Raw genomic sequence first — 26,926 nt, forward strand, 5'->3', positions numbered from 1 at the left:
TCTGCCACGCAAAGTAGCCCTCAGTGGGCATCATCTAAGGTCACCCTACAGCACACTTCATGCAGCAGTGCAGTTAAAAAGAATATACTGATTTCTCCATGTATACATGCTTTCTGTTGTGAAGAATTGATACTCTGGACACAAGCAGGTTAGCTGGGAGACTCAGTGGGAAAAAAAAAGAGAAAGGTAAGTTGCTTGTATTGGGGGGGGGGGGGATTACAAATGGACATTTGAAATGTATGGTTCTAGGAGAATCTGAAGACAACCCTTCTAGACTGCAGGAAGAGAGCAGAAGCCAGTGTTCAAAGGCGCTACATAGTAGCACTCCAACTTCATAATCAATAGCATGGGATTTCAGGAAGAAGAAACAATTTCTAAGAAAAAGAAGTGAGACTGGTAACCGTAAAGGAGTTGTTTCCTGCTTGCAGAAAGGAATGTTACAAGCGAACAAGTATAATGCAAAAGATGCAAAGATGACTGATTAAAGATGATTTCCCCCCTTCTCTCTCATTATGGCAGCACTCATTTCCTTGTCCAAGCTCCTTTGTCTCTTCTGGGGAAAGTTGGCTGGACTACACTGGCAATTAAATCGAAGAGACAGAAGCTAATTGCCTAATTATTAGAAATAAGCAAGTTTAGAACCTGAGGCCAACAGGAGGCAGCTAAAAATGGTCTCCAGAGTTTACAGTAGATCACAGGAAGCTGATAATGTTCAGGCACAACCCACTAGCTTTGTTATTTTTAGTTTTATGTTTGTACATTATCGATGTGTGGTGCAGCCTATCCCACTTTAAGGCAACTTTCATACTCATATGTGTGCTTTTTTTGTGGTAAGTACCCATCAGCTTAGGCAGTTATATGACTGTTTCCTAAACAGATTCTAGTACATTTTCCCCCTTCTCCCATTAGCACATTTGGAGATAAATCATGATACAATCACTCAACTGTGCTTAGAAGAAGGTTGATTGCCAAGCCTAGGAAAACTATATCCATCTTTAGCAACCCCAAACAACTTCCAAATAAGCGTACACTATCCATGGAGCTGTCATCTCTTCCAATGAGAGCAGCAGAACATGGCCGCACTGGTACCTCAAATCTGATGTCCAACTTTCCATTTAACTTTCCTGTATTAAAACACTAAGCATCACAATAAGATACTCATTCCAGTCAATGAATGGAATAGTGTATCTCACTAAGATTTTTTTCCTAAAACAAAAACATCAATTTGGGCATATAAGCTGTGGCTGAGACTTTCTATAAGAGATAACATAGATGACTGATTTTGAAGTTTTCTGCATTTTTGACAGGAATGGGATGTAGGGTGGTTTTTAATGGATGAATGATATTTCTACTCTTTAAATGGGTTGATAACTTCTGGGGCAAAAAAAATAGTATTGAAATAAACTAGATATGCAACTTGGGCAAGTTTTCTCATCTACAGAGGGGTTATATTAGATATTTTGAAAAACTAACCTCCCTAGTACTTGAGAACTTTGGTGAAAAGTGTCACAGAAGCAACAACAGAGTAACAATGCATAATTTTAAGAGCTATAGTTCACATTTATTCCTCTTGTAGAATGATCTCAAAGGGAGTATTTGAAGCTTGAAGTATGTATGGGAAGTAGAGAACAGTGTATCAAGATAATTCAAGCATGTGAAGTGTATGAGGTATATCCAGGAGATACAGGAAAGGAGGTCATGGAAGTGCAACAGGTACCAAAACCTACAAGAACCACTCCACAACTTTCCAAAGGAAAATACACTTCATTACATTAAAGACAATAGCATTCAAAAACATATTTACACCCTCCAAACTAAAGCCATCCTATTTCAAGAACCAATTAACCAAAACAATTTTTTATAAAGGTGTTTTATTACATAGGGAATTGTCTGCAGATTAGCCAGCTAGAACATGCCATTTACTTCAAGAGTCTCATCAGTTTACACTAATGAAGAAACTGAAGGAAACTTGCATTTAATTGTTACTTGGGAATGATCTACACTGAGCCTGATCCTCCTGTACCTTCCAGATGACTAGCTCTTATTCTGAAGCCCCCTCAGAAAACCAAATGACTGGTGCTCTTTTCTAATCACCATCCTGGCTAGATCAGCAGATTAAGCAGAACTTTAGATCAGTGGCAGGTCTCCCAAGTTCCCACGGTGCCATAGATTTAGTAAATGGGATCAGTATGTTCTAAAAAACCATGATAATATGAGCGAAAGGTTCCACAGCATCAAGCAGTGCAATGCTTGAAACCTCATAATCAAAGTGACAGTTTTCAAGTGCCATTTATAATGCCCTAATCTGGAAACATCCCAGCTAACCCATCTGATCAACTATTTCACAGATGGAAGCACTTGATGGCTAATTGGCAAGTCCATTATTCAAATAAAATAGCGATCTGCACTTCTATTTTCTATATTCCAAGTCAAGGTGTAAACATTCCTTATAAGACATAGGTCACCTCTCTCTCTCTCCCCCTGCCCCCCTCCCATTTGTAACTTTCCCCCCTTTCTTCCCCCCTCCCCCAATCAAATATGTTAATTCAGAAGTACAAAACTAGTTTTCCTTTCTTTTTATCGCACTGGAACAGTTGTTTTCACTGACAGGAAAGTCAAAGCTAACATTTTTAGAAAATCCAAGAAATGAAAATTATTTTAACAACAATTTAAAAAAATATATTTCACTGTTTCCTATCACATCTGGACAGAGAGATGGATGTGTTAGCACAGATAAGCGTTTATATGGCTTGGGTTACTGTTCTGAAAACGTTGAGGAAAGGCAGGTCTGTCTGCTAAAAATTCTTACTTAATTCACTCATTGTGCTCTGAAATAGTATCCAGTAGGGTTGCCAAACAGAGGCATATGTAGAACTGATTTCACTAGCAAACAATAGTTCAGCAACTGTGCACAAAATGAAGAGGAGTGCTGCTCCAAATTCCTGCCTGCTGCATAAGAAGAATGCTTTTACGTACCCCACAAAGCCTGTTAATTTGTCTGCAGCTAATGTACAATGCAAAATGAACACCAGTGAAACTCTGATAGGCAGTATTCCAGGGGGGCGAACACAGAGATGGAAAAGAATGAACCAGGAAAGGGAGGATAATGCAGAAAGTGATGTGACAACAGAGGGGAGAGGGAAGAAAGAGGAGCAGAGACTGTGCAATGGAAATAAAAAAAAAGTCATTTCCAAAATAAGAACTCCCATGAACTACAGAAGGAAAATTAATGGAATAAGCAGCATTTTGTTTGGGACACTACAATACTTTCACACTTTAACTGTTTCCCTCATTACTTTTTTATAAAGCATCCATCATTTATTCTTCTGAGCAGAAATTCAAAAGCCTAAGACATCAGGCATCTCAGATGTAAGCAATTTATGCACGAAGCACTGTTTCAAAGGTCTAATTTACAGTACGAAGTTCAAAACAAACAAAGGTACCTTCTCATACAAAGAACACAAAGTTAACCACCAAGCTTACTGCTACAAAACACTTTTGTTTATGCAAGTCCTAAGAGCAATCAGATTCTCTTCCTCCTCCTCAACCCCCCACGAAAACAGTCCTTTGCCCATCAAAGGCTAATAAACAAAGGAAATGGCTCAAGAAAGTTAAGGCACAAGCACTGGAAGGAAAGTTTTATCACTGAAGTATCAGTGTAAGAATGAGGGCATGCATGGTCTCCCTCAAGCATTTGTTACCAGCCGTACTGGAGACGGGGGTTTTGCTCTGACCACCTCTGGGCAGATTAACACTGAAAGCAAATTAGCCTCTCGCAGTGATATGCTGAAGGAGCAAACGATACGACAAGATAAGAACTGTGAATGCAGGGAAAGCAGTTCCTGAGTACAGAAGACTTGGAGAGGGTTGTAAAAACAGACTTCCAAAGAGCAGCAGGGACAGCATATACAAGTTCGGAAATAAAGGAGTAAGAAACAGAATTGTAACTGAAACAGGTGGCGTGGCAAGGGGAAGGAGAGAAGCGAGTGCTGTTGAAGACGCTGAGGCAAGTCAACGAGAAAAGCCCATGACAGAGGAGGAACTGAACTGTGCTTAACCATCATCTGCTACTTCCTGAACATTAGTTGCAAAGCAAATTAAACGGGCTACTAATGGACCTCATTGCTAAGTCCAGGGCAGCAGTCCTCTTACTAAGCAAACTCCTAGCTACAAGAAAGAAAAAGAAAATCCTTTAATCACATTATGTAATACTACTATGAAAATGCTTCTCTTCCTACAAGTCTTTACACCCAGATAATTCTTATGTTAGCAAGAACGACCAGCTCCAACAGGTGTTTTTTTTCCTGTGTTCAACCTTGAAAGTAAAACCTGCAAAGACAGAGCAACTGGGACACAGTGATTAAAAAAGCTTTGTACAATTGTTTGAAATGTTCTAGTGTAACCGGATGGTAACAGCCTGGTTTACTCTGTACTCTGAGGCAGGACAAAGTATTTCCAAAAGATTACCTGCCTTCTCTCTTCCACCTGAAGGCCATCTGATTTACTCCGGATTTTTCTCTCAATCAATAAATATTCAAAAAAAAAAATATTTGCAGGTCCATTGAAACACCATATTTTAGGGACACAAAATTATTTTTTGAATATCCTTCCTGCTGATTTAATAAACTAAAGGACTACAAAAGTAGCCAAGATATTATCCAGTGCAAGCAGCAACTTGCATAGAGAGCAATTCAGTTTTCTGGAGATAAAGATTTTTTTTTGTTTTTAAATCCCTGACACACACTCATTGATTCACTTAAGAGACAATTCCATATTTAAACATATATGGAGGCAGCTTTGCAGGCCAAAGCTGCCAGAGCAGTTTATCAAGCTCCTTTTGGATGTTATATTCTATTGTCTGCTACAATTTTCCAGCAAGCTTTAAGCTAAAGCTGGGAAATTCAGAAAGCAGCTGAGAGAGTTAACTGTAAATTTGAAAAAACAGCTTTGATATGCGTCAAGTTCAGAGAGGACTAAGAAGTGAAAGCTTGAGTGATTAGACTGCGCAGATGTTAAAAAAATGAAGAGTCATGAAGCAGGCTGGCAGCTCAGAGGAACAAGAGAAATAACTGTTTAAGAAAGTGAAACTAAAAATAACTAAGGGCTGCTTGAAGATTCACTAAGAGAGCGTGAATAGAATTTTAGCTATAAAAAGGATAGAAAAAATGCACAAAAAATTACAGCTTATTTGGCAAAACACCTAGAGGCTGTATATCAGCTTAGAATATATCACCAAATGCTTCAGTATTAAACTACTCCTTTCCTAATTATACTGGACACAAATACACTGCACAACCAGAGTTGCGAGTTTAGCATTTTCAAGCATTCCAGAGACAAACACATGCACACTGTTAAGGCTAAGATAAGTGAAACCGATTTCTCTGCAAAAATCACAGTCTGGATTCTAGATTTAGAACAGAGTTCCTGAAGTAGATGAGGAAAGTAGAGAAAGGCTGACTACTTTGTCAAACCAAGACTGCTAGGGATTAGCAAAGGAAATTCCACTGGAGTTCTTAAGGAACTAATTCTTCCTACAGGCCCCAGGCAAAGAAGTTCCTTAGAATTTTTTTCTATACCCATAGTAGTCAGGGATAAACCTGGCAACACAATATAACGAGTTCAGCTTGATTTTAGCCTGATTTTATTTTTGAAGATTGCTGGCCACACCAGTTGGCAAAAAAAAAAAAAAAAAAAAAAAAATTCCTCTAGCAGGAGGAACTAGGTTTTGCTGTAGGTTTTGCACTGGAACAGGACAGATGCCAGAGAGGCCTTTCTGCTATGAGTAAAGTTGAAGAAGTGAGGATGACAAGACAGAAAAAAATTCCATAAAACACACAAATAGGTGGCTACGGGTATCTGCAAATGATGAAATCTAAATCCAAATCATCTCCTGAATTTGCATATACCTGAGTATCCTACAATGCCCATCACAATGTGATCTAAAAACTGAAATATATAATTTATGAAGGAGCAAAAGGGTATACTTAATCATTTAGAATAGTCTTAATGTTCTAAAAATCCTTATCAGGAACCAATTTTCAAATTTTTATTCTGCATTGCCAGTGCTTTTGAATCCAAATATCAAATGAAAGGTTTATAGGAATTCTGTATGCTCACAGTGCCAATGCAAGAGTTCATGGTAACAAAAATCATTCAGGTTGTAACAATGATTTGCATATGTTTATACGGCATCTCTAGAGTCAGCAATTACTACAAATTTGGGGGCAGGGGGGAGGGTACATTCCTAAAAATAAGCAAATGAATATTCCAGTAATTGACTAATAGTAAAGAGAAGATAATAACAAGCTATATACTAACCTGTCCCAGCCCGGGCATACCTCCTCCAAGTCGTAGAAGTCTATCCATATTTCTAGAAAAAAAGAAACAAAGGAAAATGTTCCCAAGCTCTCAAGTGTTTACTAAATTGCTATCTATATAATTCACCTTCAGTCACTCAGTATGTCAAAAATATTGGTGGTAATTACAACACAACATCAGACTTCCTGTTAATTAACACCACATATTAATTCAAGAAGCTGTCTTCCATGCTAATTAACAGACCTTGTTTTATTGCTTTGGTTTTGGGTTATCCCCATTTCTGAAGACAAGCACTCTTGTCATACTTTTCTAAACTTTCCTATCATTCAATTAATTGGGTTTTTTTGTTGCTTAAGAACAGCACCTGTGTTCAGGAAGTGCCTGAAACTTAGAGATATGATCAAGTTTACTCCAATTTGTTCAGAAAGCATCAATAAAAATGTGAAATAAAGATTTTAGCATCCTCATTAGTAAGTTCTGTGCTAATTAACTTACAGCTTGTCAGTTATCATCAAAACTACATGTGAAAGACACTGAGCAGATTATGAATCTCTGAATTAGCATCAAAAGCTTTTTTTAATGAACTCATTATACTAAAAGAAATACTGTAAAGTAAACATTTAATGTGTATATAGTTAGAACACTAGTGACAGTACAGTCGTTTAATACATTTCCAGTGTTGCAGGTGGGATGCTTTAGTAAAAGATCATTCCAAACAATGTAACTGACCTGTTACTTTCATAAAAAAAGAAAAGAAAAAGCAGCAAGTTTTTCCTATATTGCAACTTTTAAAGGAGTGATCTTCAGGAGGAAGAATTATTGTTAAGGTGTCCCACCGGCAGCGGATTAAATTTATGTTTTTTTTCTTTGCAGTTCATTCCCTTTATCTCATTGGAAAGCAATATAATACTTAATTGCAGATCCCTAAGTAAGTGTTCTGTCCCAACCAATTTCTTCGTTTTATACAAAACCCAATGATAAGATTAAAAAAATATGATAGCTTTTGTTCAAGATGTTTTCAACAAATCAAGTCGTTTGATTTTCAAGTTTTACAGAAATTACTTACTTTTACTGACTTATTTTATTTGTTACACAGAACATATGAAGTGAAGTACCAGAAGTAGCAGTGATCTTGACACCACGATTTTAGTACAACACAAAGCTTGTTCAGGTGAACTTCATAAACTTGCACCTTGTATGTTTGCTTTATAAGAGGAATTGAGAACAGCAAGTAATGATATTTCAAAAATACACTCATCTTCAAAACAGAAATTACACATAACAGAATTATACATCAGATTGCATTAACAATACAAATTCAAGAACTTTCTTTTAAAGTCAAAGATACAAGAAAATTTTGAACTTATTTTGAAGAAATAAGCTTGCTTTGCAAAAATAAAAAAAATCCTTTATGTGGAATGAATGATAAGATGACACTCATCTTTTGAAATATGTTAATATATTTACTGGCTAGATACTTAAATAAGCTTTCTTTTAGTTTAAGATTAAAATAAATATTTTAAGCTACTCAGTAACACAAAGGGGAAGCATTTGAACCTACCACCAGAAAAAGATGATCTAACTCCTACTTTTATCACATATGCAATTTCATGCATTTCAAACAACAATATTTAAGACACATGAATCAATATCACTTATGCTAATAGCTAATTTCAATTTCCTAGTTTAGTGCACTAGTAAAATACTACTTTGATTTGATTCACTTCCTTGGTTTTGTAGAATGTTTCTAACACATGCAAACCCAACAATTGCAGCCAGAAGTACCAGTAAGTACCTTTCTAAAGCTACCTTGGCACTATATGAATTAAAAAGGCATTATGGGGTCAATAGTTATGCTTTTCAGAAAACCACTGAAACCAAACTGCTTTATTACAGGCAAAAGCTACACACAAAGTCTATATATTTTTCTATCCCCTACTACAGTATGTTCCCAATCAAGTTGTAGAATTTGCACGGAAAGGTTAAGTTCCTATTTAAAACTATTACGTAAGCACATAGTTGATAACGTCAGTAAAACAGTCGGGAATAAAAGTTAATGCCAGCTATGTTTCACTTTTTGCCCCTTTCCATAGTAGATACTTGTCCATTGTCATCTTTCATGACACTAACCTGAGCTGAAGCGTAGCTTTGAAGTAAACTATTAAAAGTATGATTTAAATCAGTCTAACTCTTGGCTGTACACTTATTTTAAGAAATTCCTAGTCTCTTAAACCACTAACCATAAGACATATCAGTAGTCTTTCCTATAACTATAGCACCTTCTGTAATCTGATGTGTTTTATCTATGTACACTTAAGAAACATGACTGAAAAAATTACCTTTTTACATTTCATTTGAGTAATATATTAATTACTAGATCATTAATATTGTTATTTACATCAACACTTATTCCAGTTTCCAACCCAATAGAAGGTTTTAAATGTTTAAGTGCAAGTTAGGCAAGTGCATAGTTTATATAAGCACATTTTGCTGGATTAGACAGATTAGTTGCACGGACTTTTTTTTTTAATCAGCATATCTTTCCAGGTTTTGGAACTACAAAACCTCATTTTCTTACAGAACCAGAGGGATGTAACACCTCCCAGTTAACTATCATAACCTAGTCACTGAACTGAAGATGTTCTCTGGGCTACTGTCTCGAGAACCTGACGGAACACCTCCGCAAACGAACTCCAGCTTCACTGCAAAGTATTTCACTGGTTCGGGGGCTTGATTCTGGTTAGGATTTTGGCAACTGTTACTTTCTTATTTGTAACTGAAGTTGTCTGAGTAGGTTATAGTATATTTAGGCCTGAACATATTTGTTTACTTTGTATAAACATCTGAAGAATTAATTTAGGACAGAGAATCATATTAAAAACAAAATTTTTTTTAAATCCACTGTGCCCAAATATTACCTCAACCTTAACTTCTCTGTACTAAATAATGCTTTGTAAACCTTAAAACAACTTGAGCAGAATTTTCAGAGAATAATTAAGATAACTGTATTTCCGAGTAACTTCAGCATTTACAAATAAAGCAAATCTACATTTCTAACCTGGCACGCAGCTAGAGGTGATACCAGAACAAACTCAGCAGCAACTCCCACCTTTTGGTTATAAAGACGATGTCTGTAAGTTTCTTTCCTATAGAAAGAAAAAAAAAAAGGGGAAGAGGAGGAAAAACAATAAAGTTTAGAAATAGTAGCATGTTAAAAATAAAAAAGTTAAATTGATGACCTTTCAAAGGACCATGTTCCATTGAAGAACAGCCCAGAGAAGAACACAAATTTTTTGCTTTTACCACATAATCCCCGGAAGCTGTACATGCCATGCCCTACAAAAGCCCAAATATCTATAACAAAGAAGTTTCAAAGTTTCTCAGAATTATATGGAAAAAAAATTTTTTTTTTAATCAGTTATAAATGATCTTTTCCATATAAAAACAGAACAGGATTTGATGCTAAGACCCAGTAGTCATGATTTTTTCAGCTCAATGTAGTACACCAATCCAGACTATGCATTACAAAAAACATAAGCACAGTCAACATTTTAAATACCCTTAGCATTAAAAGAATTCTGCTTCATCAATAGAAGACGTTTGTTTCCACTATAAAAGATAAGTAGATTAAAAAAAGCACCCAAGATAGCAGAGATAATGATCTACGTGCACCGTTTTAAGTTCCTGAAGGAGAAGTTAGTCTTTGCATTTTAGAGGAGTAACAAGCATAGGACTCTGAAATAATAAAATGTATCTTTTACACTAATTTGATAATGCAAACCAACAAGAAATCACATTATTTAAACGTGTGTATTTAAACAGCTATTTCTCAGTATAACAGACAAACATTTGAGCAATTGTGAAGTGTCAAATGACAGTTTCTAGATTTTTTTTTTTAGTAAAGATTAATGCAATGTTGCAGATTCATGGAAGTTGGAAGATGTACTGAAAGAATTTAAAAGTTATTCTTATCCAGGGACACAGAAGGGAAACAAAATGTTTTACACTAAAAGTGAAAAAAGTTCATTACCCCTTAGAGGCTCTATATGGGTTTGTCCTACTGCCAATAGAAATCATAAAGTGCATTAGAGTGACTAACAAAGCAGATAGGACTTTAAAAAGATGTCTCTATAGCCATAATCTGAAAATACACCCAAGTCCTTTAAGTTTTTATAATTAGTATAGGTCACGCTCTCCCAACTGCTTTCTGACAGGTTAATCGGGGATGTTTTAGAGACTCACTTCTTAAGGGTTAAGACGACAAATAAGAAGTTCTGGGAGCACCAGAACATGTAAATTCTTGTCTCCTAAGTCTCCCAGTCAGCTTCTCTTCTCCACTGAGATTCTCTTGTCCTAATGGTTTGGCTGGTGCAGTAGCCCTTCCCTGTTAAGGCTCATACTTCAGGTAACTTAGAACACCTTAATGTCTTCACAATCCCTGTCAGTCTGTTTAAGCATTTTAAAGTTAATCAATAAATTTTAAAAAAGCTGTTCGAGACTGAAACTATGGTCCTTTGCTACTATTTTAGAAGAATTTTGCTGTAGATCATCCTAGCCAAGCACAAAGTTGATAAGCAGTCTGCAGGTACAGAGGGGTTTTTAATCTGCTTGTTTGTTTTTAAGTGAGCAGTTGCTATGACTTGAAAAGTCAGAAATGCCTTTAGGTTTGCCTGAATTCAAGCTGAGAAAGACTGCTTTAGATTCGGCTTAGGAGTTAAAAGTTGTGTTATCCTTTTCCCTGAGAACACTGCCCACTAGTTGCATCCACTCAATCATTTGTAGTGCAGTGTTTTGGAACAGATCTGCGAAATGATCTGTGGCCATGATTTGATAGACATTTTTTTCAATGTCAATGTTAACATAAGGAGCAGTGGGGAAGCTGCTGCTGCTGCTTACCAACTTGATGCTGCTTTCTCAATACTGCCAGGACAGCCATTTGTGCAGCCTCACAGTAAACTGATAGGCTAACAAAAATGTTGTTTTTAACCCTGTTCAGCTCTCTGATTGTATTCACACTGCATCCCAGAAACAGTTGTCTTGGCATAACAGAAAAAGCAGTCTTGGAAGACCTGACTGCTTCAAAGCTAATCCAGACTCCAAAAGAAATTCATGTCAAACATGCCTTAAGCTAAACGTGCCCAAAAAGTGTTTTTGTTTGGTTGTTTTTTTTTAGTAACTAAGGTCATTTAACAGAAACAGTTCTGAACCTCATCTCACAGAAGTACAAGAACAAAGGAGGATGTGTTAATCTTTCTGGGAAGTTGGAGAAAAAAAGAATAAGTCACAGTTTCTCAGTGTTGAAAGGCTGGGGTGGGATTCCACTAACCAGTCAAAAGCAAAGTTGCTAGATTTCTGCCAGCTTTGCACAAGGATATGATCCACGAGAGGTCATGAGTGCTACAGCTAGCAGAAAAAAGGAGACAGGACCACAACAGCTGGCAACTGTATTCGCACTAGCTGCCACTGAACTGCAACCAGTTCACGAGCAGGCTTCACAGGACTGCAACACTATTCACGTATAGCCAGCTGGACACTCACCGGTCCTGCGTTCCCTTTCTCCACACCCTATAAGCATACTGAAGAAACAGATCACTCTGCACTTTACAGTCTGACATTAAAGCAATCTCAACAACACAGAAACTTTCATCACCAGCTGACCTGGCTCCATGGGGGAGGCAGGAACACTCTTAGGGGGGTAGAGCAGAGGAGAAGACGTGCAGCCACACCAAGGGTGGAAGGACGAGTAACATGAACCACAGCTTGACAACCCCGAAACCATCAGGCATTATTCCTAAAGACTACTAAAACTGTCCCCCACAAAAAAAACTACATTCTTGTAGATAAACCAGAATTAAAGCAAGAACTTCTTTGTATAACAAACTGAGAAAACCTATATAGTGTAGAAGAAACTACTAAGATTTTCTTAACTTCAAAGAGAAATACTGATTCATAATTCAGTTCATCCTACTGTGACATTTACAGTTTTCAGTCAATAAGTCTTGTTAAAAAAGCAGCATTAATGCTTTACATTTTGTGGGCAGCTCTCTCACTGAATACTAGACATCCAGCTTAGTTGCACCAGAATACAGCTTCTACTTCTTTTTTGACATCAGCTTCCTGTTCTGTTCTCTAGTCTGTTCCCTGGGAGAAGCACAGAGTGGTAGCCCATAGCTGAGACATTTCCATCTCCCCTGGAAAGGAAGCTAGTTTTGATTACACTTACCTGACACTTTTTTTTTTTTTTTAAATATAAGCACAAAAGAAAGCAAACAAAATTCACAGCAAATCTCTTCTCCTTTTTCTCCAAAAATCAAAAAAAAAGATTTTATAGCATCTCATTCTGCTTGCAAAGAAGAGTTAATAGTCTCTATTTAAAGTGAAACTTTAAAGAAGTGATTACACTTATCACAAAGTTCCATAATAGAAAGTTGCAGAAGGCCGGTTATGATCATTTTGTTGCACTGCGAGATTTAGATGACGTGGGCTCACCATTGATGTTAATGTGGTCACTGATTGTTTAAAACAAACAGCCCCCCCCCCCCAAAAAAAAGAGGGGGTGAGGACGAAAGCAGGCAGGTTGTTAAGCAACTTCACTGCTTAATATGTCCATGATTGAAACACCTTAGCTAAAAGATCTTGGTCGCAGGATGGAGGAAAAACAAAACAAAACCACACATCCACCCACCCCACACACCCATTATTGAGATCTTTTTAATTGTCTTGGCCTCAAAAGCTCTGTGGGTGCTAATAATGCATTGTAAGTATGCAGAGAGTGCCTCAAAACTGATCTGAAAACAGAAAAATTAAAAAACCTATGTCTAACATTTGTTAATATTACTATCATTAGATAGCTCTAATAAACAGTAAGAGACATCAGTTCCGAGAGCTCTGGTTCACCACTTAGTTGCTGGTTATAACTTTCAACATACTCCATAAATGCTGACTTAAATCCTGGCTTTTAATAATGAGAATATTTTTCCTTAGGTAATATAGGGAAGAGTTATATGCATGCATTATGCACAATACATAGCTACTGTGTTTTGCGCTTAACATGTTTCAGCACAGACTTTGAAATCAACTTGAAACATAATCTTAAGTTACTGTATCTCCTTGCCTATGAAACAAGAGTTTTATGTAGACCATTTTTATCTAGTATTAACAGCCCATGATGCAATCCCTCAATGAAAAAAGTTGTTCTACTGGGCTGAGAACTTTTGAGTCAGGATCAAAAATAAAAATAAAAATTAGCTTCAACATATATGGAAGAGAAGGACACTGACTACAAAACTGTCCTATTAGCAAGTAGAGTACCAGGCTAGACTTAGGTGACAAGAAATCATTCCAAACTTTGCAATTTGTCCATTAAGTGACTTCTAGCAAATCTTTTCACCTTTTAACTGACTTTGTCCAACTACAGTATGGAGACTACTATAAAAAGCATTATATAAGCGCACTTTCAGGTCTACTCTTGAGAAGTTCTACATAACATGGATTATTCTACATAAAATGGGTTAATTATTTCATTAACCAAGACTTAAAAAAAAAAAAAAAAAAGCAGTTTAAGGTTTCTGCTGCAGTTGTAATACAATTCAAGAAACCTTTCTGGTGATGATAAACAGTTATGAAGGTGAATTAGTTAAGGAATTGCATAATGCAGAGAAGCATCATTTCACCAAGAAAAGAACAAAAACTGCTTGTAGGCAAAGTCACCAAACACAGAATGGACAGAAAAACCTCCCAACAGAACAGAGACTTCACATGTGAGAGCAGGGAGGAAAAAAAAAAAAAGTCTACCTTACTACATATTTCATATGAAAAAAAGTGAATTACAATCAGTTCTCAGTTATCTGTGGCAGTTCATTAAAGCTAACTATCAACCATGCCATGAATGTATATAGAAGGCCCAGTAGGGCAAGTTCAGAAGTACTCGACTATTCTGCTTCTATGACCTGCTCAGACCTGGAAACCAATTGTTTCTGAACAGTACAGACCTGATCCTCAATGCACTTGAGCTGGCCTAAAAGGTAGGCAGGTTAGTTCCTCCCACTTTGCTTTCTGGTTTCCAGCAGCACAGCAAACCAGCATAGGTCTAGTACATTCAATGCTGAGCTGGTGTTATTGAAGTGATCCAAATCCAAGCCAACTACTCTAAAACTATTAAGCACATCTGCCCTAAGCTTCCAGGTAAGGGACGATTCATTAGCAAAGCACACCACCACAGAATGAATGTTGATTTTGTGCTGTACACAAGTAACGAGCTTCTCTGAAATCTGCAGAATGCAGAACAGACACACAGCAGTCTTGCATAGCCTCCCTCCTCCCCTACTACACATTCTGCAGTTTTTATATTATTCAAGGCGTCCTAACTACCCCTCCATTATCCTAGAGCAAGAGATAATTGTAGCTACTATTAGTATATACTCCATAATGCCTGTCACTGAATCATTTCTAAGAAGGTTTACAGGCTAATTCAGATTTTGGTATTACTTAATCTGCTATTTTGAAGTATATTCTAACTTCTCATTTTCTTAAGCATAGATATCAGTTGAATATCCCTGGTGTGGCATGTTACATCACAGATTTTTCATTAAGCAATTGACAAAATCTGTTATTAGAAGTTACTCTAAATGATTCAGGGATAATTTATTTGCAAGCTAATTTCAGGATTCCTTAACAAAGATCTTTTCCTTGTTTCCATAACACAAGTTAATAGGGAGCGCTCTTCTTAGTAGAATTGTCTTACAAGTGTATTCCTCATAACTGAAACACAGAGAACACTTTGCACTCACAGAGGAAAGAACATTTCCAAGATTAAGACAAACCTGTCAGATTTTTCAGGTTGCCTAATACCTGTTCAGCTATATATAGCTTTTAAATACTTTTATATAGAACTGGAAAAAAAGCTACCTTATTCCTTGATGTTTTCTAGATTTTTCTATTGTATGCTGGAAAGTAAAACTTCAAAAGATAACATCAGCACACATTCAGATTTGACAACTTTTTGCAAGTATCCAGCTATAACACATACATTCATTCTAAAAACAACACCGAAGTCTGCTGCATGCTAGAAACAGTACTGTTACTTCTGATTATATCTTATTTTCAACTTAATTCCACTGCTTTCCTAACAGGGATTAAGGATTTCTTCTGCCTCACGGATCTGACACCGCGGCACCCAGTGCTTCACCCTGGCCCCCCCTGCCCTGTAACCGGAGACGTGCGCTGCCAGCCCCTGCCGCAACGCTTTGCTCCAGGAGCGGCAGGGCTCCAGCTCGCGACGTCCCCCCGCGGGCCCGGCGCCGCCGCCGCGCGCAGGCCAAGCGCGCGAGCCGAGAGGCCCGAGACCTCGGGGCCGCCAGGAGCTGCCCGGCGGCCCCGGCGCCGCCGCCTCACACGCGCCGGCTGCTCCGGCCGGCGCCGCCGCAGGGTGCCCCGGGCGCGCTGCCCGCGGCGGCGCCCCGAGGCCCAGGCGGCGGCAGCTGCCGCCTCCTCCGCGGCCCGGCCGTTTCCCGCCGCGGCACCGGGGCCGCCCGCAAGCGCTCGTGGCCGGGAAGCGCCCAAGCTTCCCCAGGGCGCGACCGGCGCAAGCGGCACCAGCGCCGCCGGGCCCATGGGGCGCAACGGGCTCCCGCGGCCGGCACCGGCGGGGAACCCGGAGGGGGGAAACGCCGCCGGGGCTGTCGGACCTGCCTCGTCCCTTCCCCCTCCCCGCCGCCGCCGCCCCAGGAACAGCGCCGTTCCCGCTCCCAGCCCCGCCACCCGCCCCCCCGGCGCGGCGCTCGGGCCCGCTCCCCGCGGGCGAAGCGCGGGCCCCGCTCCCTCCGCCGCGGCGCAGAGGCCTGCCCACGCCGCGGCGAGCCCCCCGCGGCCGGACCGGGCCCCTGAGGAGCCCCGCGGCGACGGCGCCGGGCCCGGACGGCCCTCACCTGTGCGCGGGCCCCGCTCCGGCCGCACCGGCTCCGCCCAGGCCGCCGTGAATCAGCCGGATTTCATTCAAAACGAGTCCTCCCAGGCCTCCTGCAAGCGCTTCCCGGTTCAAAGGGCACGCGGCAGGGACTTCCGGTCGCGTAGCTAATATGGGGGGGGGGCGCATGGCAACGCGGGTCTCCTGGTAACGGCGCGCGCCGCCGGCAGGAGCCGCGCCCCACGCTCGCGCCGGGGGCGGCCGTTAAACCGTTGTCCCGGCCCGGTCGCGGGCGTCAGCTCCCGCGCGGCCTTCCTCTGGGAGGCGGAGCAAGGAACGAGGCCTCACCGGCTGTCGTGGGGCCGCACAGGCCGCAGCCGGCCGCTCCCGTGTCGGCCGGGCCCAGGAACTGCGAGACCGGAGCTGGGGCCGGCCCAGGCCTGAGGCAGCTGAGAGCCTGGCTGCACCCGTGCGCGGGGGCCTGAGAAGCCCCTCAGGCGGCGGTGGAAAGCTCTTCCTAGAACTGCTGTTGCACCCGTCTTGTCCACTCTGCTTGCTGGATTGTGCACTAGCAAATCCAGAGCTGTCCTAAAGTTAATTAGGAGCAGAGACAACCAGAGGGACACAGTCTTTCAGTGGTACTGAGTGGAAAGCAGCGCGTGCTGAACTGAAGTGCTTAAACTGCTTTGTTGTAAAGTGCTATAGGTTAACTTTGTCCATAGTTCAGAATGAAATTGCAGCCTGATGACACCTATACTCAGATAACTAGATGATAGCATGGCTGAAGAACCACAGAACGTGTCTTCATATCAATAAATGAATGAATACCATAATAGGCACAATACTGCTTGTGCTCATCTCAAAAAGGAGGAAAAATTAAGAAGGATTTACAGAAGAGTGATAATGATCATATGTATGAAAAATAACATGAAAAGAAATGGAAAAGAGAGGGAATTTTACCATAAAAAGAAGACAAGTAGGAGGTAATAAGGTAAAAGCATGCATCCTAATGAACAATGCAGAGAAAGCAAACTGGAATTTTCCATTATCCTTATGTTACCCGTATGTTAGACAAGAACAAAAAAAACGTTTTGTAAATTAGAGGAAAATACAAGGTTGAGGAGTGGAACTTGGTGCCTTGGGAAGTCACTATGGCTAAAATAATACAATTAAAGAGTGCAGATATATCTAGAAATCAAATTTTACAAATATTTTAGAAGATATGGGACAACTTAAGAACCTGTCAAGTTCTTAGAACTGTGTCTGAGGTTTCAGCAATGATGGCTTGTGTTTTCAAAAGCTTCTTTAAAGTTTGAGAATATGGGATTAGAAGATGCTCAGCATTTCATGCAACAGAGAACTACAGAGAAGCATATGAAAAGGTATTATGTTACAAATTTTGCTTAAATAACCTCAGCTAGATATAGTCAATCCTTCTGTGACCCTTTAGCAGCCTCCAAAGCCAATTTAGCAAACTCCAAAGTTTTTATCCTCATATGAATCAAAAGAGAGAGAAAATAAATTTATACACAGATATATGCCATTCTACCTTTTTTGGAAGGTCAGACTTTTTGAAAAACAATATTTCTATAATTTTCTTTTCCATCCCTTTTCAGATATTTGCTAAGCTAAGGGAGTCACTAGAGTTAATTCATAAAGATTCCTAGAAGGCTAAAGGCTTAAAATGTGTTTTTTTGTTATAAGGCAGTATTTTCTGTTCATGTTATTAAGGCTAAACATATTAGTGCAGTTCATCACTGCAACCACAGCCAAATTATTCAGAAAAAAGCAAAGATATGTTTGTGTGTGTGTATGTGTATCTATGTATGTATGTCTCACACAATAAGAAAATTTGCACCTTTCTTCAAAGCAGCAATGTTCTTTCTTATTTGATGTGGTAAAACTTTCCTGCTAGTCTTGTCATTAATATTCTGAGACTTTTGTGTATTTTAATGTTGTCAAAGTCAATTAAACATGGTTGAAAGTTCATTTTTATTTTTAAGATTATATGGGAGAGATAAATTATGAATTCAGTGAACTGAAATGCATTATTTAGTTTCCTGATTTGTACTGTGTTGTTGAGAGCAATCCTTTTATTCCTTCATGTTAACTGGTATTCTAACACCTTAATGAGAAATCATCACTATATTTCGATTCTCGCTCTGCAATTGTGTCTTTAAGGAACTCTGCACTTATAAAAAAAAATTATGAAAATATTCCTCTGAGTTAACATGTATAATAAAGAAAAGTAACCTAGTTAGATCTTTGTAATTCACCTATATCCACTGACTTTAATGAGCAATGTCATTTTGAACCATCTGAAGATTTGGCCCTTCTCTTTTGAAATACAAAGTGAAACAGACTTTCATTGTTATTCCTAATTGCATTTCAAGTCATAGTATTGACTTTTTTAATATATACATTTATTGAAATTTTATAAATAAATGTAGTTACAGAAGAAGAAAAAAAGGAAAAAATAGGAGAAATATTTACATTAGAAAGTACAGTGAATTAATTGGATATATAGAGCCAGTATCATAGTTGGTACTTATGACAGATGGTATTTTATATTTTGATGTAAAAAAGATATATTCTTAATCGTATATGTCAAAGAAAAGAGACCATATGTTGTTAAACAGTTCCAAATTGTCATTTAATCTGAAGGGCACTCTCTTTCATGCTACTGAATCCCTTATTGTTTTGGTCTAATCAGCACTAATCCTTAGACGATTTTTATTTATTATTTTTCTGTACTGCAGTGCTGAGTGAAAATGTTCAAGATTTTGTTCCTTTTCTATTACTTGGATGGCTGTTTGTTGTTATATAAACTTACTTCGACTGGATCCCTGCATTCTTCCATTCTTCCCAGCATTATCCTTGCTTCTAGTAAAGTGATCAACAGGGAGCAGAAATACTCAGAGATCACACCTTTGTTCCTAAATTTCTGTATCTGGTATGTGATTTCCCCCAAGTCTGTTTGTGATTTAGTTAAAGCAGCAATGTTCCTGCAGCTCTGTAATTAATGAGTTCAGTTTTACAGAGCTGAATGACAAAAGAGCTGTATATATAACACGAAGAATACACTGAGAGATTAGGCCCCAGTTTTCTTACAAATCATATGTATAGACAAACAGAGTACCATTTGTGCTGGGATTTTGTTGTAATCTAAAAAACAGAAGATAAAACTTTAGAAAACCTGGGATTAGAATACAGTATGCCTTTAGGGTTGGTCAGAACATTGCATTAATGAAAAGTTACACCTTCTGTGTTTAAGGATGTAGAACTGACCATAGACAATGGTCAGTTGTCAGTATATTGGGGAACACAAGATCTGATTTCATCCTTGTGAAGAAATAATAGAGTCACAAGAAGCACACTGTTGATTTTTTTGGCTTGGAGCTAGATTTGGTAGTCAAACATGGAAGAAGTAGTAGAGGAATACTGGTTTCTTAAACTGACAGCCTTTTAGCCTGAGAATGGACTAGAGCTCTGTACATGTGGACTTGGCAGACCTATAAATGGGAAAATGGTTTCTTCTGTCATACTTGGCAAGCGCTCAGAATGGTTAGAAGTGCTTATGATGAACTCGGTGACATCCACAACAGCTTGTGAAATGCCTGAACAAATCTTCGCTACAAACAGACTAATAACAGGTCTTATCATAGACAATGAATAAAACTTTACAGGAATATTAGTTAAGGACAGTAAATAAGAATGGGATTACTTTTTTTTCAGTCTTCTCCACATTCTACCATCAGCTGCAGAAGGCTGTTAGAGATTTGAAAGAGGTTTTATTAACCATGAAGCACGTGATTAATGAAAACCTACAAACAAAACTATTTTCATTTCTTCTGGAATATAGAGCTGCCCCTTAAACTCTAACAAGTATAAATTCAGCCTAATTTTGGGTTTGAAGAGTGGTAACTGTATTTGGATGTAATCCATTCCATCACAGAATACGAACTATTGAGAAAGTGAACCTTCCTAACATGAGCCACAATAAAGCAAAAAAAAAAAAAAAAGGATCTAAAAGATCCTGTCTATAATGAAAGTTTCAGTATTTGCCAGTCAATACAGATTTCATATACAATCCTAGAAGAAACCGGACTTTTGTCTTTTCAAGTCTATTTAAAGTGATGGCTGTGTTTTGAGAACTATCTACAAACCATCTGGAAAAGACAAGGCCAAGAAAAAAATCAGTCTTGGTGGGAATGCTTGTGTTGGGGGTGTCTATGGAAAATTTTTATGAAGAAGCAGAGAAGTGGGTTTGTGTCCCTGGCAATTGCAAAGGTGCTACTCTGTGAGAGACAGATTATTTAAATAACTATGTAAAAGACTGTAAATTGGAGGCTGTAAATTAAGAGAAAGGTCGTATGTAAAGCGGACATGCTGTGTTTTTTTCTGGATTACTGTGGGATGGAACAATGTTCCACCTATTTCTTATTTTTTCTTTATTCAGTGGGCGTTTTTTCCCTTATTTGTGACACAATAAAAATAAATTTTACACTTCCTTTAGTACTTAAGATATTTTTGTTGTTGAACTGAAACATTCCTCTACAGAAGTGCTATATAACTGGTACAATGCTTTCTAACCCCTACCTATGTCAGGTAGCGAGAGCCAAGAAATGAAGACTAGACTAGACAGTTTCAGTCACTTCTTTGGCTATGTCTATGTTAGCAAGTGGTACAGACTGATAGGAACAAATCTGTAGGGTGAAACAGGCACTATATTTGTTTCAGCGTTTTCTTACTTTGGACTAGCTCTAGTTTAGTCCCATGGATTGAACACCCATTTGCAGCTACTGTGTATTAGCCATGTTCTTGGTCTGCATCCTCTAGTTTAGTTTAGTTTGAAGGGAATCCAGTTCCAGTGCTCCAAGACTGTTTCTCAGGGCAGACCAAAGCACCAAAGTGGGGATAATTGAGAGTTTTGCTTTAAATCACGCTTCTGATCTGAACTTAAACATTAATGTAGATGCACCATATGTGTCATCATTTTTGCGGCAAAAATTAACCCACAAGATGAAAAGAAAACATGGCAGAACACTGGAGAAGAGTGAAATAAAATTGAAGAAGGTGAAGTCTTCCACATTATTACACATGGCATGCCCAAAGCACTGGGTGTATACAATATGTTCTATGGAGAGCCTGAGGGACCTGTAAACTGCTAGATAAAACCCATTCAGTGAATATTTTGATCCTCACAAGAATGTCACTTGGGAAAGGCACATTTTTTACAAGAAACCAGCTGCCAGATGAGCCCATTGACCATTGTTAAGATCTTTAAAATAAAGCCAAGTAATGTGAATTGGAGCAGTTAACAGATGGATGAATTACTTGTGATATAAGTGATAACCAAGTCAAAGCAAGGTGAGAAAAGGACTTGACATTGCAAAGAACAGTGGATATTTGCAGGGCTAGTAAAGACTGCTTCCCAAATAAAAGTGTTAGCTAGTGGTGAAAGAACTGGAGTGTATCTAATTAAAAATGCATACCAAAGCATGAAGAGAGAATACAAGGGTAACAAATGGCAGAGACCAGACTTGTTTTCAAAAAATGTAAAATCAATCACAACATGGTGAAAAGGTCCTGCACAAGAGGTTCAGTGTCCTGTATACAATAAAAGCAGCCATTTTGCAAAAAATAGATTGCTCTCAACTCAACTTGTAAAGATATGCTGAAGAAAAGCTACCCATAACTATACTGCTGGAGGATATAACAATGGTGACAACAGTGAAAGTGATTATAATGATTTATAAATGGGATAGTAGGGATGATACTATTCTCTAAAAACAGATTCTTTGCTCTGCCAGAAGTTTTTTTCTTTTTGAATAATATCCCAAACAGGGCATTTGTGGATTTAGGAAATTCTCTGGTGACACAAAAGTAATGAGGGTTGCAACATAGCTTCATTCCACAGTGCTCTCCATAAATTAATTAAATCTGTAGAGATTAAACTACTCTAGTAATCACAGTGATACAGCACAGAATAAAGTATTTGCAGTCTTGATGCCTTTACAAAATAAGGTTCTGTTCACGGTTTTGGGTTTATGCTGTGACTTAAAAAGTGAATGAACTTGTGCCAAGTATTTAAATAGAAACTTGAGCTAAGTACAGAACAACGTATCTAACTTGCACATGAAATTTGTGACTGCCTAATAGTCTTCATTTTTGGAGGTATGAAAGTTACTAGTCTGATTATGTTTAGACTCTCTTCTTAAGGATGGTCTCAGTTCTTGCAGTGCACCATGCTATACCCCATGGCATTTTTCCCCTTCGTTGCCCTGATTCTTTCAGCTTGTCCTCCTTAGTATTTAGAATTCTCTGTTATGCCTGTATACATTAAAACATTATGGATCCTCCTAACTGGGTTTGGAAACTGAGTCCTATGCTAGTAAGAATTTTGAATAGCTAGCTAGATCAATATAGGTATTTCTTCTTCTCAGTTGATTTAGAAAATAGCTATTTAATTGATTAAACATATACATTATACCTCAGTCAATTCAGCTCTTTGTAAAATGAGGCACTTGTAAAAGGAATAGGTAAATATAGCATACTTGTTTCTTGATGGAGAACAATTTGTACAGTTGTGATTGTGTCTTGTTCTCTGTGATCACAATAAATATACAATAAGAATGGTTAAAATGTTTGATTATTTTTGTCTTGTAGTTTCCGAATTGGCGGAAATATGGTTTTGAAGGATTTTATTCTACTCAATAGGCAGGCTTCCTACAAAATGTTAGTAGAAATGTATGCTGTATAGGCAGAGTACTTGCAATTGACAGTGAACTCTTCAGGTAAGTCAAGATGTTTATTTTAGTTGTATTGGCTATCTGCCATAAATAAATACAGTAGCAATTTATCTCATCTCACTAGCTAGCTTGATTCAGTTGATTAAAGACTATAAACTGACTTTAATTATATGTTGTAACAGTTGGTATTTGGAGACCTGAATATTTGGGACCATGTGGCGACAGTTTGAATCTCCATTGTAGAAATGATCTGAAGAAACTCCCTTAACACTGGCTAGATTTCTAATTTCAGCCAATTTTTAAAAACTCATATGCCTCCAGATTTTTCTGCATTTAGGGAGTCCTGATTTTTTTAGTTTAAATTACTAAAAAAAAATTTTAATCTTATTCCAGGTCCAGTGTGTAGTCAAAGGACCAACCGAACTTCAGGAACCTCTTTTCTCTGCAAAGGTAGGGTGTGGGAAATGCAATCAATTTCAGATATTTATTGCTAATATAATCAAACAGTAAGACATTTTTATCTCCTGCAGAGACGATAGATGCAAATATTACACTTGCACTTATTATTTCTGATAAAAAGATCTGCATTTTTGTCTTTTGGGTTCCTGAGGATTGATGACATGGCTTTCAGGTACTTTAGGTATCATTGATTTGTTTTGTGAATAGTTTATGTTAAAAAGTATTTATTTTATTTTATTTTATTTTATTTTATTCTTATTACAGAGCTACTCACTCTGAAAAAGATAGAAAAAAGGACCCCCTTGTTTATTCTTTGCTGTTAAAGTGTTGGTGGCCACAGCTCTGCCTAAATGATTATATTTTGTTTTACTAATAAAAATGAGGCTAAATCCAGGTAAGCAGGATGTCACCCTGTTGAGTAAAAAGTAAATATAAAAGACATATTGTAATTAAATAAAATACTGAAAACAGATAATTTAAAATGGATATTCTTTTTTTTCTAGTTGTTGTATTGCTGGTATCTAACTTGCTGGGTTGTTAAAAAATTGTACAAAACGGTCTAGATTATAACAGAGACAGTTCACATACTTGTAAATATGTTAAACAGGTTTTGGAGCTTTGTTAAGATGACATACTTGATCTAACTTGGTCAAAAAAAATCTTAACTTATGTTGAGACTACAGAGACTTGACTACAGACTTTTAACTGGTTTAATAGCCCAGAGAAGAACTTCATGCTAAACTGTAAATGGTCATGTTACAGAAGTTGAAGAAAAGACTTCAGTATTTGCCTGTTCCCTTTAACATTCAAACTTTTTTGATACTAGCCCAAGCCTTCAGGTTAGTCTTTGGTTCTTGTTTTAGTTCAACGAAGTATTTATGTCAATTTAAGGCAGTGGCTTTCAATCTTTTTTGTCTTGTGGATTCCTAAAAAATGTCAGTGGATGCCTTTAGATATGTCATATATGTAGATAAGAGTGACATAAAAACTTGCTGTTCTTAATTGCCTTTCACAGATTCCTTTAGAAGCAGAGTTTGAGACTAAGAATTAGTCCACAGACACTTTTCCCCATAGCCTGCAGATCACAAGTTTCACATCAGTGCTTTGGAGTCTTTCAGTAGTTTTTATAGGTCATGAAATTATAATGTTTAAAATATCTGAAGTATATTATGATATTCCATATGGCTTGTGTACAACAGAAAACTTCAGTGGAGTAGACAACACAATTGTTAGTCTCAAGAATCCCTTTCTTACCATAATTATATTCCCTAGAAACTGCCTTTTGCCATTAGAGCCTTATAATAGTATTTTTGAGTATTTTAGGAGCTTTGGGTTTTTGACTGGTATTTATATACTTAAAACTCCCACTGCTTTGGCCTTTCCTTAGTATCCTTCACAGCAGTTGTCCGACAAGCTAATATAATTATTTGCTCCTTTCATTTTAGTTTTATACTCAGTAATAGGAAGAAGTTTCCCTTCTCCACAAAATTTCAATACAGAAATAGATTAAATGGCATTTTTCCAATTATCTGAAAAATAAGTTTAATCAAGAGTAGTAATTTCATCTAGCTAACTATTACCTTTTCTATTCAACATCCTTCGCTTGCTGTTTTCAGCAATTGCAGATAGCCTCTAACTAAATAAATATCAATCCTTTGTTGCATATTTCTTTATGAGTACAGATGCTTACAGCTCCTATTGACTGGCTGTAAATAACATCATTTTTAATTAGAAATGCACTGATGTAGAACTACCTGCTCATCTTAGCTCTATCTTTCAGGTAACTGGAGCTGCTAATTGCATTCAAAAATTCAGGTCAAATGTTCACTGTCTGAATTCATTAACCACTCAGCAAAATATGGCTGTCTCTTTAAAAAATAGGAAACTTCACAGATATTTTAAAGATCGAATTCTGTGCTCAACTATACCATTGACTTTATTTGTAGTTGATAATAGATCTAGGATTTTATAATAGTAGTAATACACAAATAATTAATGTTCTTTAAATGAGTCACTGGTAAATTAGCTCTGTTCTTTTTTAATGGAAGACAGCAAAAGATATGCTTAATGGTTTACCTAAGCAGTAACCTTCAAGATCTCCATCTCACTGACAAAATATCAAAGCCAGCTCATTCAGATTTTCTACAGACATTCCTTTAAGTTTTAGTTTCTCAGGTAATGAGAAGAACGATCCCCAGTAGTGATCATCACATGTAGACTACCAAACATTCTTTTCAAATAATAATCAAATGTGGGTATAAAGCCCAGGTTTCCTAGCTCATGTCTTCTGGCCCTCTCTGGTGGACACAGATTTTTAAGAAATGTTTTCTAGTTTTAGTTTTAATGAATCTTTCACACAACTATTTGAATCTATCATAACTTTGCATCTGTTTGAGAGTATGGATGTTCAATCTAGATCTATACTTTTGCATGAGATGACTGGAAAGATACTGTATTATACAGACAAATACAGAAGTAACAGAGAATTTTGTAAATTTTACACACTTGTTTTGTAGAACCTACACACTTATTGTCATGAAACATAAGAATAGACTGCCTGCTCTGTGAAAGGTAACCATTCTTCTAATTATTTGAAAATATCTAGGATATTGCAGTCAGCTTTCAAATAGCCATTAGATTTAAAATAGATGAGTTATTTGCAAGATTAACATGGTTGGATCTTTTAATTTGTATGTTACTTATTTCAACTCTTCCATTACTTTCATTCAGTCAACACTTTTCTTCACTGTCTTCCAGTAAAAATTCTAGTTAGTTTTCATACATTCATATGTACTTTAAAATTGGTTTCAAATGTACTTGACTAATATGGATTATGTTCATGCCATGAATGAAGTAGAATAAGATTTTTCTTGTTTATGTGTTGCTATCATGTAGGTATGCTTTGTTCCTTTTGGTTCTAGCATTATATTTTACTATCTAAGTAGAAGAAAACTTAAATAAGATCAAGCATTTCTTATGACAGAGAAAGCAGCTATCCTTTATGTATTTTTGAATGAAGTGGTATTTTTAAAGAGGAAGAATCCACTCTACCTAAATTGGGCATACAGAATCTATTGCATTTTGAAGTCTGTCATTTTGCCAGTCAAATAAGCAGGATTTTTTTGTTGTTGAAGATAATAAGAATGCTAAATACGCTATTTCATAAGGCTTACTAAAGAACTCTAGTTTTATTTTCTTTTACATTGACTGGTGCCAGTAGGAGGAGAAGCAATGTATTATTAACTGTAGTGTTGCACACAAATTTATTTAATGGTTTCATGGAGTATATATTTATAATTCTTTAGAAAAATGGTTAAGGCAGTTCTTCAAGCGCAAAGAAATAATATCTTTCCCTTGTAAGAGTTACAAGTATATTCTAGTATATATTCTGTACTGAAGCCATCCTATCATAAACTGTCCTACAATGCCCAAGCAACAGGACCGGTATTTGGGTGGAGAAGCTCAGAAATTCCAGAGTGAGTGGCATTATCAG

At 37.6% G+C, this 26,926-nt stretch overlaps 1 protein-coding gene and 1 long non-coding RNA gene across 5 annotated transcripts in view; one reads left to right on the forward strand and one right to left on the reverse strand.

Moving 5' to 3' along the window:
• The window catches only part of PSMD14 (proteasome 26S subunit, non-ATPase 14), a 50,098-nt gene extending 33,736 nt beyond the window's left edge, over window positions 1–16,362 (reverse strand). Inside the window, exons 1-4 of one of the 4 annotated variants that reach the window (XM_067299128.1) lie at window positions 16,245–16,362; window positions 9,377–9,464; window positions 7,385–7,522; window positions 6,319–6,370 (exon numbers count right to left, since the gene is read on the reverse strand). In XM_067299128.1, the coding sequence (XP_067155229.1) occupies window positions 6,319–6,366 (48 nt within the window). In that variant the 5' untranslated portion in view covers window positions 6,367–6,370; window positions 7,385–7,522; window positions 9,377–9,464; window positions 16,245–16,362. Of the gene's footprint in view, window positions 1–6,318; window positions 6,371–7,384; window positions 7,523–9,376; window positions 9,465–12,346; window positions 12,364–16,244 lie in introns of those variants that run through there. The other 3 variants (XM_067299129.1, XM_067299127.1, XM_013960711.2) reach the window with 3 other exon arrangements.
• A 1,130-nt stretch (window positions 16,363–17,492) lies between these two features.
• Window positions 17,493–23,778, forward strand: LOC136992313 (uncharacterized). The gene is made up of 3 exons (XR_010884495.1): window positions 17,493–17,604; window positions 23,368–23,424; window positions 23,698–23,778. It is a non-coding gene; the product is annotated as an uncharacterized lncRNA (long non-coding RNA).
• The last annotated feature ends 3,148 nt before the right edge of the window (window positions 23,779–26,926 follow it).

This window comes from Apteryx mantelli, chromosome 6 (genome assembly GCF_036417845.1).
Source record: "Apteryx mantelli isolate bAptMan1 chromosome 6, bAptMan1.hap1, whole genome shotgun sequence".
Taxonomy (NCBI): Eukaryota; Metazoa; Chordata; class Aves; order Apterygiformes; family Apterygidae; genus Apteryx; species Apteryx mantelli.